General features: G+C 36.3%; 1 protein-coding gene across 1 annotated transcript in view; it reads right to left on the reverse strand.

Moving 5' to 3' along the window:
• Positions 1-13,175, reverse strand: part of VWC2L (von Willebrand factor C domain containing 2 like) — a 153,641-nt gene that overhangs the window by 139,352 nt on the left and 1,114 nt on the right. The window contains exon 2 of the mRNA XM_084779874.1: positions 10,756-11,225. Within this exon, the coding sequence (XP_084636000.1) occupies positions 10,756-11,145 (390 nt within the window). The 5' untranslated portion in view covers positions 11,146-11,225. The remainder of the gene's footprint in view (positions 1-10,755; positions 11,226-13,175) is intronic.

Here is a 13,175-nt window from a genome sequence, read left to right on the forward strand (position 1 = left end):
ACCACAGGCAACATATAAATAAATAAGAATGGCTTTTTCCAATAAAAGTTTATTAATAAGACATATTGTGGATTATTTTTTGGTCATGGTGTGCAGTGTACCAACTCTGGTCTTAGATTATTGGTAATACATAACTGGCATTATTACTATTATCTTTGTCTTGAAAATTATTTCTCTACTAAAGGAGCTATTTTATGTAATATAGATTTATAAATTACTGTAGGTAATCACACAGACACAATTTTGGTAATTTCAAAAAATGAAAAGAAGAGATTAGTCAAGATAGGATGGTTTTTCTTCATTAATTGCCCCTCTGTGTCACTAAGAGACTTAGACTTAAATTATTAATAGATTATCACTTAAATTGCTTTTGAAGTTGTATGAACTTGAAGATGCCAATAGATGTCTGAGGGAAAGATATGTTTTACTCTCAAATAAATGTGATATTTTTAAATTGAATTATGGGCTGGTAGCAATGGTAGTAAAATGTAAGTGGGCCCTTATGAATCACTATTATGTGTTAAATAACATCTCCTATGATTTTTATTTGGGACACTTAAACATTGAGACAAAGAGAGAAAGAATGTGTGCTTATGTCACCTGAGCTCAGGTAGAGCCTGCTTTAAAATCCATTTTACTGCCGGGCGTGGTGGCACACATCTTTAATCCCAGCACTTGGGAGGCAGAGGCTGGTGGATCGCTGTGAGTTCGAGGCCAGCCTGGTCTACAAAGTGAGTCCAGGACAGCCAAGGCTACACAGAGAAACCCTGTCTTGAAAAAGAAAACAAAGAAAACAAAATAAAATCTATTTTACCCAACTGTTGAGTTCTTATCAGGTGAGAGAGCCACACTAGCTCCCAGCCTTTTAAACATATTCTACTATGTACTGTGTATATTGAAAGGTCACAGCATTTCTCCATTTCAGGTGACATGCAAAATACTGGACACTATTACTAAGGGTTTCACAGGAGATGACAAGCAAATGGGCTGTGAGCATCTACATTAACATAGGGCTATTCAAGGCTGGGAAACCCGAATAATCTGAGAAGTTTTGTTACTCCTGAGAGTTGAACAGTTTAATCATCAAGATGAAAGTGGAGGAAGTCAAGGAATGTCAATGTTTGCATTATCTCTTCCTAAGGGACTGACCATAGTGATGGGTACCACACTGACTACTGGTCAGCTAAGCAACAAGCCTCTCTCTAATACGACGGTGCTGCAAGCTTCTGTGTGCTTTGCACCCATTTTTCACAAGCCATTCCTACAATTTAGTGAGAGGCAGAAGTTTGCTGAGTGAAATAAACAAGTTCCCCTCCCATCATTGGTTCTGGTTCTAAAAATTGTCAAAAATATATTTCAAGAGCACCTATTTTAATTTCTTTGCTAGTTTATGGGGTAAAGCTGTCTCAATAAAAAAATCATATGTAGAATCTATATTAATATAATCTATAAATGTGTTTACATACTTTTAAGTGATGATATATTTAAATATTAAAATATAACATATATAATTAACCCATATAATTTGGTCTAATTAAAAGTTTCCACTTTTAAGGAAGAGATAAATCTAAATTTGCAAAAGCTGTGAAAGTTTCACAAATTGTATTCCATCTAAATCAAAGATGGATTTTAGATGTGCCAATATTTTATTGTTCATGTGTACTTGTAACTCTTGGTTGCCGTGGTGACAAGCCCTGATATCACATTTATATAGACAATTGGCTGAAACAAATCTTTGCATGTAGCATATTTATTGGAAAAGAACATGCAAATTGGCTTGAATTTTCTTATTAAATGTGAAAGTAGTAAAATGCGGCAAAAGACCACAGGAAAGTGATATATTAACGCTGCTTTTGCAAATAATGAGCTATTGCTTCATCTTACTTCTGTGAAGTTTATCATTTCTACAACAAAGAGGTCTAACAAGCTAAAATAATTTTTTATGAAATTAAAGTTCCAGGGTCAATAAGACTATCCAGGAATACACACACACACACACACACACACACACACACACACACACACACACAACACACTTATACACAGATACCATAATGTTTATCTTTATATATATGTTTATCTTTATATATATTATATTATATATATATAATAGTGTAAGAATTCTGATAAGATAAATGATTTTAAAACTCAAACTCAAATACTGTTTAATGAGAGAGGTACGTATTTGCATGTGCATATGTGTGTGTTGGGTATGATATATGTATTTGTATTTGCATATGTGTAGCACACATGTGGAGGCCTGATGTCACCATTAGGGGTCTTCCTTGATTGTTCGTCATTGTTTTGCTTCAGAGTCTCTCAGTTGAACCCAGAACTCATCTGTATGGCTAATCTGGGTGGCTAGGGTATTCCCAGCATGGCCTGTCTCCGCCTCCCACATGCTGGATTTTGGTTAGACCACTAAACGCAGCCAGTGTTTACATAGGTTCAGTGGTCTGCACCCCAGTCCTCAAAGCTACACTGTAGGCATTTTAACCACTAAGCCAACTTCCCAGCAACTCCATCGTTTTTTTTTTTTTTTCCCAGGCAGGGCCTCAGGCATTCCAGGCTGGCTTCAAATTCACTATGTGGCTGAGAATGACCTTTAACTCTTGACCCTCTTGCTTCCAATGCCAGAATTCTGTGATTAGAGGCACGAGTCATCAAGGCTGATTTTATTTTTTTATTTTAATTTTTTATCATGTCTGATTTTAAAAGACATGTGTTTAATTGTCATAATCTCATTATAAGTTGATACGTAATACTATACACTTCAATTTATTGATAGTGTTTATTATCAGGAGATGTATGTGGTGACATTTTCATTTTGATTCTACAGACAGAGGGATCAAGAGTTCATTGCCAGATGGAACAATATTGAGAAAATAATGAGTTTCATTCGATTCACTTTTCTACCTTTTAGACAACTTTTTACCAGGATGGAATAAGGTCATCTGAAATCTCTTTAAGGGTATGAGTGGCTTTCTTAGGCCCTTTAGTATTTTCTTCATTCTTTGCATGATGTCATTAAGCCCTTATGAAGATAACTTTATTGTGATGAGCTTTACGGCAGGCTAGAGACAAGGAGAGCAACAATAGAGGTGTGTCAGAATGAAATTACTGATGCTAATCAGGAGCAACGATAAAGCCCAAAGTGCAGACTCTTAAATAAGCAGGTCCTCAGCTAATAAGAGCCTTTGTTTGAGAGAGCAAGCCCAATGAATCTCCTCCGGCTCTTACTGGTTTGTCTCAAGCCTTATACTTGAGAGCTACACAAGCAAAAAAAAAAAAAAAAAAAAAAAAAAAAAAAAAAAAACACACTGATAGGTTTTTCTTGTGCTGTCTTTCATGAAACACACATTACTGCCTGATAGATAAATCAAGGAGCAGAAAAACAGAATAAAACCTTAAAAAATGTGGCCAGTGCTTCCATTAGTAGAAATAAAAGATTCACCTTCTCTTCATAAAGAAATGTCTCAAATAAGGTAAGAACACATACGCATGCACACATGCACGCACACACATACACACACATACTTACACACATACACACATTATATTATATATGTGTATGTGAGAGTAGCAATTTCATTGAAGATTATATAGACTAGGTATATTGATCTGCAAATTTTGTACAAAGTATGTAGACTTCAGAGGAAATAAGACACATGAAAAACAAGAGTACTTTCATTAACATCTTGCACTGTTTTGGTGAGTAAAAGCACAATTCAAAATAGGCAAGCTTTTCAATACATACAACTGAGGTTTGAATTTAGAAGTGATTGCCAGGTAGACATTCTCCCTTGTCCTTTGAACTACTGTTGTATTAATAAGAATTGGGCAGTAATGACTGCAGCCTTCTCAAGGCTGACCTCAGGAAGCTATGGACAGTCACACACTCTGCAAATCTCAGGCATGGCTGCAAATCAAACCACCAGCCTCCCCATGTGCACAGGGCACAGGCATCCAGTCACCACTCTCTGATGTCATACTTATCACACAGTTATACCATTAGTAGCAGCATCTTCCACTAGGAAGATCAGCAGTAAATTTTACTGGGTGAGAGACTGTCATACAACACACCTGCATACACACACCCACAGGCCAGAGGATTATCTTTCAAAAATGAAAATCAGAAGATGGGTTTTGAGTGCAAAAGAGATATTCTACCCCCTTGAAAAAATCCTTTATTCGTAGTAATCTGTTCTCTTGCTTTGGGGATTTTTCAAAACCAAGATATATTTTTACATCTGATTTCTTTCCTGGGCTTAGCATATTTTGTGAAATTTTTTAAAACTCCAAGAATGTTTTCATAAGAAGTGGTAGCACAATGAATTTCATAAAACTGTTTTCACAAAATTGATTTCCGATCTCTGCAGTTGGTCAGACAGGCTATGAAAAGTTCAGTAGAGGCTCCCTAGTTACAAAGACATAAAGCCTTGGTGAGGGCCATCGCTCGGAGTCTGGGTATCTTGGCTGCTCAATATCTGCCAAAGCTGTGCCTTGTGTAAACGGTAGTGGTGAGTTGCTGTCGTCTGGTAGTAACTAGATACTAAAGGCTAGTCCTTAACTCATGTGAAGACCATACTCATGTTCAAAGGGCCAGTGTATGCTGCAAACCAAAGGAGGTTCTCCTCAGAGCTAACAGGGACTCTAATTCTCTCCGGGAAGACCTCAGTCCTCTTTGTTCTGTGAAGCTATGACTTTCTCCTGGACTGTCTTTGGACAAGATCTTTAAGTCCTTTGGAGGCTCTACTGCCTATTTGTTGAGATTATGTAGACTTCCTAAAGATAACATTAAAAACAAAAACAACTTACATAAGTGTCAGAATCTACCCATTTCTGTGATTGAAGCCAATTCACCCCATACACTTCTGGAAAAATGCTCTGCCTGCTTTACCTTGTGATAAAACATTGCTCGGCTCCTAGCCTTTCATAGGAGCTGGTTTGAGAGCAGATAATTAGGGTGAAGTGTATTGGGTGTATTTGGTTTTTTCAGGCTGTTTCCTCCAGCTTTGGTTTGCCCCTTTCATTAACAAAGCTGGTCCTCAGCTCCCTAAACATGTTACCTCCCAATTTTTCTCCATATTGAAAAATAAGCAGTCAACAAACACATTTCTCAAATAGAATTACAAAAATACTTCCAACTTAAATATTTTAATAGATGGAATGTTATAACAGTAGGCACTAATTATGGAACACTGGTTATTGACAGAGCTGGGGTTTGTGCCTCCTTCTGAATGTACCTATCAAAAGGATAGGGCAATTCTAAATTCGATGGGTCTCTGGATAAAAAAAAAATGGATGTGATGATTTGGCAAAGCATTCTGAATATTGAATAATTTTATTCCCTCTGATTTATTCTTCAGGATTTAAGTACTAAGTATTAAATTCAGGGCATAAGCAAGGCAGGTCCCATGGCATGAAAATATGTTTTGTTGTTGTTGAAGGTTAACAACATACATAATAAATGAGTATTAGAAAAATGTTTTTGTTAAATCTTTCCAATATAAAATAGGAAGTAGGTCTTATCAATTGTCTTTGTCCACTTATAAGAATAGCACAGGATTTGCTCCCAACAGGCAAGGAAGAACCTAGGAAAAACTGGAATCTGAACTTTGGTCATTGGATATTGACTACAGAGAATCACTTCAAAGTAAAATGTTCAGTATTAAAGCCAATGCCCTTTTCAGGTGCATGTAGTCTAATCATCAGCGTACGGCCTGAAACTAAATTGGTACAAATTCTAAAGTATAAAGAAATATCCACAAAGGCTAAATCTATCAGATGAGAGTTATAAAAATGCTGTGCAAAATAAGAAATTATTTCTCCTTTGGGCAGCTCCGAATAAGATGGTGAAGCATGAAGCGGAGGTAGACCTTTACATTTCTAATGAATGATTTCAATGTATGCCATTATATGCTATTATAACTTATTACTTATAAGCTTTATTATTAAAAAGTAGGTTCTGGTTCCATATTGGTTGGAAATCATAAAAGCTTAAGGCAATCATGTTAATACAACATTACCAGAATACTGGCGAGTTTTGAGTTTTCCAGAAGAGTACGGAGGCATCTATTTCCAACACCTGCATTGGTAGCTGGAGAAAGTCTTCACAGCCTTTACAGAGAGCATTGTCCTTCCCATCAGGAAACATGTGGATCAATCTGTGCATGAGTTTACTAATCATAAATGTTTGAAGTATAACAGGATGTTTGGCATTCACTCAAGAGGAAGCCTCACAACTAATACCAGAGATAGACGGGATGGATACATGTCCAAGACCTGCTTCAGGAAGCATCATTTTAGTTTGCCTTCGGACTGAAATAGCTAAGGCATCTAAACGATCTGGCTTGTTATGGCACTTACCCAAACAACAACAACAACAACAACAACTACAACAACACAAAAACAGGAATAAAACCAACAAGAAGTGAATGCCCGTTGTGCTACTTTTATGATTCTTAGAATTTGGAATAAAGGGGAAAAAAGAAACGCACTGTTCATAGTCTCAAAGGGTTCTTTGAGTTCTGGTGATAGAAGAAGTGTGTTTTGTAGTGGAAGGATAAGGTGGCTCCGTCTCCTAAGTGTCATTATGATGTGATAGAGGCAGCCAAAGGAGAGGTGAGGGGAGCTGCATGGGCGGGGCTCCTACCTCTCCCATTGTTTGTTGTATGACCTTAGTTAAATAAATGTGACCTGATGCTTTGGCTTTCTTACCTGGAAGTTGTTTAAATAGATGATCAAAATGGGCCTTAGAAAAGTGAACAGGGATGAAAATGCACCCCTCCCTATGGAATGGCACAGGGCAGAATTTCTGACAGCGAGGGATTCAGAGAGGCCGCAGAACCGAATCTAGACCAGCAGTTCTCCACTTGTGGGCCATGCCTCCTATGGGAGTCACATATCAGATATCCCATATATCAGATATTTACATTAAGAATCATAACAGTAGCAAAATTATGAAGTAGTAAAAAAAATGTATTTTTGGTTGGAGTTCACCACAAAGTGAGGGACTGTATTAAAAGGTGGCAGCACTAGGAATGTTGAGAACATTGCTCTAGATTATCCGTGGGAAGTCAGATATTACCCTGAAGACTATCCTCATACCTTCATCCTCATACATGGCAGTAACATTGATTTTTTTTTAATTTTTAAAATGTTTTTTGAAAATTTTGTATCTGAGAACTATATTAGAAAGAACATTTTTTTAAGGAAAGTTTATAATTCTGAAAATTTCCTTTCCATGAGCATATTTAAATCTAATTTTTAGTGTTATGGTCTGCTTCTCTAGCTGCTGTCATCCAGTGTCAACACATGCCCCCTCTCTTTTGTTATGGAAGTCAGATCCAGTGTGTTGCATCCTCTTCAGGCCCTGCTTTTCCCAGGCCCTGAATTGGCACCAGATGCTTCTCCTTTTCAACTTTGCTTTCCCTATATCAACTTCAATCGCTTTAAAAGGCAACCTCAACATCAACAACCTTGAAGAAAGAAGTCTTTCTTTGGCAAGCATCATGATACTTTGATAAGCTTTACACACCATAAATATGAAGCACACGTTGGAACTATATAGTTGTAAATGAAACTTCATTTCTACTTGGGGGAAAAAAGGCCTTGCTGTGTAGTTGAAGTTGGCCTTATGAAACTATAATCCCCCTGCTTCCAATTCCCAAATGCTGAGCTTGCAAGCATGTGCCACCACACTTAGGTCAATAAACTCAGTTTTTGACTGCATATCATTTCATTTGAGTTGTACATCAATTGTGCCTTTCTTGTGAACACTTTAACTTCTAGACGTCTTGGTTTCCACAGCGAGTGAGTCTAGACTCTAAAGTATCTTGTTTACCAACAAATGCTCATTGGATGATTTTTTCATCTAATTTTTTCAAACTAGTGTGCTCATGTAGACACGTACGACATTCATAAGTGGTATTAAATTCCTTCATTTGAAATGCTTTTAAAACTGAATTTCAATTATAAAATATAAGCAAAGACTCAAAAGAGCAAAGAGCTTGGAGTAAATCCCTAGGTATTTATTTGAGAACAATGGGGAATGGAGAACAACCATTTATTCAGCGCTTAAATGTTCTGCTTGTCCTGGGCCCAATGACTCCATATTTTATTAAATATTTTTCAGCATCTCTTCACAAGGGACCTAATCATTATAACGGCTATTTTATAGTCTTACTATTGTGGCTTAGATCTTACATCCCACTGAGGAATTTGCGCTTCAAATCCAGCTAGCTGTTTCTGACCTTGACATAAAAGTACTTTGGGAAGTTGAATAGATTTAATTGTCAGAAAGCAGTTTTAAGAAATAAATGGATGACTTTTTGGGGAGGGGGGAGGTGACTTAAACTTTCTTGCTCTTAATTCTTCATTTTAAATAATTTGTCCTAGATAGTATCTACAGGATTTTTTGAACATGTGTTTGTGATAGAGTGGAATCTGTTTTATTAAAAATATATTTAATAATCCTTTGGCAGAGATAGGGTCAAGTGCTTTGATATCAAAGAATGTTGTGTGAAGGGGCTATAACTAGGAGCACAGGAATAATCAATATTTTGTTCATATTTGTTTGTGTTGTTCGAGATGGTAATACAGGTACCTCTCAAAAATTTTATTTTATTTTTTTATGTGTATGGCCCATTAACCTGTATGGATGTCAGTGTACCATTTGTATGTCTGGTACTTGAGGCACCAAGAAGAGGGTTTCAGATTTCCTGAGATTGGAGGAACAGATGGTGAGCTGCCATTTAGGTGCTGGGAACTAAACCCAGGTTCTCTGGAAAAACAGCCAGGGCTCCTAACTATTAAAGAATCTCTCTAGCCCTCAAAGTTATACTTTTGTTTCAGTAAATTTAGTAAGCAGAGAGAAAAACTATAGCATTCTAAGTATAAGTTTACTAAATTCATAAACCAGACTATTCTTTTATATATTAGATGCTGATTGACAAATTTTTATCTACCAAAAACTGTATTTCCTGCAAATTTTGGTTTGGGCTAGATATTACTTTTAGAACAAAATGCTACACTAAATATATGTACACATTAGAAGGGATAGCCACAGATTTTGTTCATGGCTCTACAAACCATGTGTTGAGTACTATAATTACTTTTACTACCTGATAGTAGAAAGAGTTGATGCCAAAACATATACCATATTTTAAAGAGCGAACTCTGGTGCCTCACATTTGACCATGTCCCCTGGAGGGGGAGACCTGGTGGCACTCAGAGGAAGGACAGCAGGTTACCAAGAAGAGACTTGATACCCTATGAGCATATACAGGGGGAGGTAATCCCCCTCAGGAACAGTCATAGGGGAGAGGAATAAGAGGAAAGTGGGAGGGAGGGAACAATGGGAGGATACAAGGGATGGGATAACCATTAAGATGTAACAAGAATAAATTAATAAAAAATTAAAAAAAATAAAGAGCATATAGTCATTAGTCAGTATATGATAATATGCTCTTTACTGTCATTTGGTGTCAAGGTGGCTTTACCTAAGATCTCCAGCTTTTACTTCTTTGTATTTCATAGCAGAGTTTGACAACGCATGAAAGAGTAACCCTAACATCTTACATCTGACAAGGTTGATAGCATCATTGAGACCCTTTTCCTTAGATCCAAAAGATTGTAGTGAAAATAGTCAGAGATTCCTGTAGAAACTAGAGTGAGTTTGAACTCATGGCACAGAATGGGCTGAATATAATAAAAATAGTCACACACCAAAGTCCCTAACGATGATCAGTTCAAATCTTTCTGTCACATGATGACTTCTGGCACCATTTTATTTTGTGGACAGAGAAGTTAGTTCAGGTCTAAACATTTTTTTTTCCCAAACTTAAACAAGCACATTTAGGATCAGCTGCAACTGTTCTTTTTGTTTTTGTTTTTGTTTTTAACCTATAATGCTATGAGACCCATGTGACAGGACTTTGAAAAAATGAAGCCTTTCATATTAAGCTTTTAGCATGAGAGACACTCCAAGGCACAAATTGTCATTACAATTAAGTATATACTCAATGTTCATGCCCCCAGGACTCATATGTGGTTTGTAGGATATTCTAATAAAAGTTAGCCATCAGATAAAAAAGAACTCAAGAACTAACAAAAAACAAACCCTCCATGTTATTTGGAAGTAAGACATAGGATGAAAGGAATACTCATTTCATGCAGTTGAATAATTAACTTCTCTTTTTTGATGGCCATGATAAAAATCCAGTTCTTTGCCAAGTCCTTTGAGTAAAACATCTGATGAGCATAGAGCTGAACAAGAACTCTACTCTATAACAAGTAGGTCCAATGCATTTTGTTACTGTAACGATCACAGCTCTGGGTGCCTTTCTTTACCATGTACATGTCTACACCATAAACAAATATGTCAAGGCCCTTGGTAAATGGCCCCAAATACAGACTAATAAGCCAGAAAACTAACAGAATATGAAAATTAGTTTAACAGATACATCTTCCAAACCCTCTCCATCTAAGACCACATTTTGTAGAAACACAGAAGGAATTTTTTAAGGATTAAAAAGATAAAAAGATATAATGCATGAGTTGAAGATTTCCAAATTAAAAGATTTCTGTGAAATACAGACCGATGAGCCAACTGGTCTTCTGCCAACAGTGGTGCTACTTGTCCTACATAGGATCATATTTTCTTTTATGTTTTCTAGCTTTGCTTTTAATATAATCTGCTAAGCATGTTACAGTAAAAATTAGAATTTAATAAATACGGAGGGTAACTCATACCTTAAATTCCTCCAAGATTTTGTAATTTTTTCCATGATATTCACAAAAGTTTTTCACTTCTTTACATTCAGGACAGCATCCATTGTGTTCCACTTTTGTACATTTCGGATGGATTTTAGGGCATTCTGGCTGGTCACAAACCGGTCCATCTAGAGCACAGACACAGGGACAGTTGGAATGCCCCGGGAAAAACCGTTCTCCCAACTTGTATACAAAGCCGCTGTCATCCACACACCCTTTCCCTCGATAGTCATCAAAGATCAGATTGTCATTACTGGAAGCCTGGTCACCTTCATCAGCAGGATAGTCTTCGTGACTGATGGCAGCAGAGGTGACCAATCCAGGGATGACCAATAGAAGTATGCAAGCTTCATGAATATGAAGAGCCATCCCCCTCCTCACAGACTTCTGGATGTTCTCCTAATATTAAATACACTCAGCTCCTTCCATGGGAATGCAAGAGGGGTGGGCTGAAAATAAATATTTAAAAGGTAATTCGACATATAGAAAGAGAATAAAGATGCATTTAAGCCCATGATCTTAAACTGTTTTCATGGGCTCAGTTTGGAAGATTCTGAGACTTCAAATAAGCTAAGCTCATCCAACTGTCTATACTTTATTGTAAAGTTTGAATGGTGGACTTTGGTAACATATGTTTCTTAATGAAGGGCCATTTATGGAGCTATTTTACTTAGGGACCTTCAGCTTGTAATGTTCCTTTTGAGTTTCAATGGTCTGCCTCATAGTAAGAAGTGGTTTTACTGAGCCTTAAAAGGTGATTGCAGGTAGCTATTGACATATAGTTCAAGGCTATTTGAAATCACATCCCTATTTTTCTTTGAATTGGAAGAGTCAGTAATAGAATGTAGATGTTAAAATAATCTTCACAAAACAGGAGATTAAGGTGAAGAATTGAATTCTAAAAGCAAGGGAATTAAAAGAAATAAAATAACAGTTGGATGTGAGTTTAAATGAGATGGATCTAGAAAAAAAGGCTTCTTTCTCGTGCTCATATTCTGGATTGTGGAAGACATTGAATATAACAAGTAGCATAAAAATCATGGTGGATAAGAGAAAATATGTCTAAAATAAACAATACAAGTTTTAATTTATTGAAACCAATTAGCTAAAAACAAAACCATTTATACTATTGGCCACAGCTTTATTTTTATGCAGGAGGTAAGCTCCTAGTGGGCAGGAAAGATATATCTACAGATTTTTATAGCAATGAAGGTCTAATGGTCATGTAATATTTGAAGTTCATTCTTTGCATATAACATGAATATCATTCAAATTTTATTGAAAATATAACTCATTTGAAATAACCAAAGTATTTGCGTTCAGTTAATTTGAACAAAGATATCGGGGAAAAACTTTATGTGAAAGTTTCTTAAAATAATAATGAAGCATCTACATGCACACACTATATGCCTTATTATCTGGGTTACTGTTGTAGGTTTCCTGAGTGCTCATATTTGGTAGTAAGTGGTGGAGGGATCTCCTTTGAATATTTATAGTAGCTAACTTATGCAAAGGATCTGGGGAAACTATAATTTTGTAGAGTAATAGATAAGAACAATCATTGTAAAAATTCCATTCATCTATTTAAATGCTATTGGCTTTATGCCAATATCACTTAGACTGTATGTAGGGCACTTAAAGATATCTAAGTTTTATTCATTGTTTTTATTTCCAAGTTATATTAAGAACAGTGATAAGCCACTTCTTTTCAGGCTAGCATACAATTACGATAATTTTAAATATGATGAAGATGATGTTAGGAAACTTCATAAACTCTTAGAATATATTTGCATCTTAAGTTAGATATGCAAATTCTGGTAATAGTAAAATGGAAGGCAATGAATTCACGTTCTCTTTTCCGAGGAGGTTGGTATTAGTGTTCCTCCAATATTCCCTGATATTAGAATTCCTTTTGGGTGAATTCCTCTGGGGTAATGATAAAGGAGATGGATTTCTCTTAAAATATGTCAAAAATAATGAGTCATGACAGAACAAGAAAATGCAAACCTACAATTCTACTTGAGAAGCTGAAAGCTCCCTTTGACAAAGCATTTTTTCTTCTAAATTACTACAGAGGCCATAAACATAGTAGAAGCTTCTGGAAAGGCATAAATATGTTTTACTAATTAAAGCATACATTTATGCACCTCTCACATATGTAGAAAGTTTATCTTGCAAGGCAAGGAAGCTACCGTGCCTCCTCACAGTATCCAGCAGCGTCTACCAATACATACAAGAAAAGCCATGTGAAATACATGCAGGATTCTGCTTTAAAATGACCCAGGCATAAAATGATCATTTTGTAAGCCACAGGTAGGCATCAATGTGCAAGGTTATAATAAATGTAAACTGAAAGATAAAAATAGGGGCGGGGTGTCTGCTTCATATTGACATTTAGC

Source organism: Acomys minous (genome assembly GCF_964271855.1).
Source record: "Acomys minous genome assembly, chromosome: 4".
NCBI classification, from domain to species: Eukaryota; Metazoa; Chordata; class Mammalia; order Rodentia; family Muridae; genus Acomys; species Acomys minous.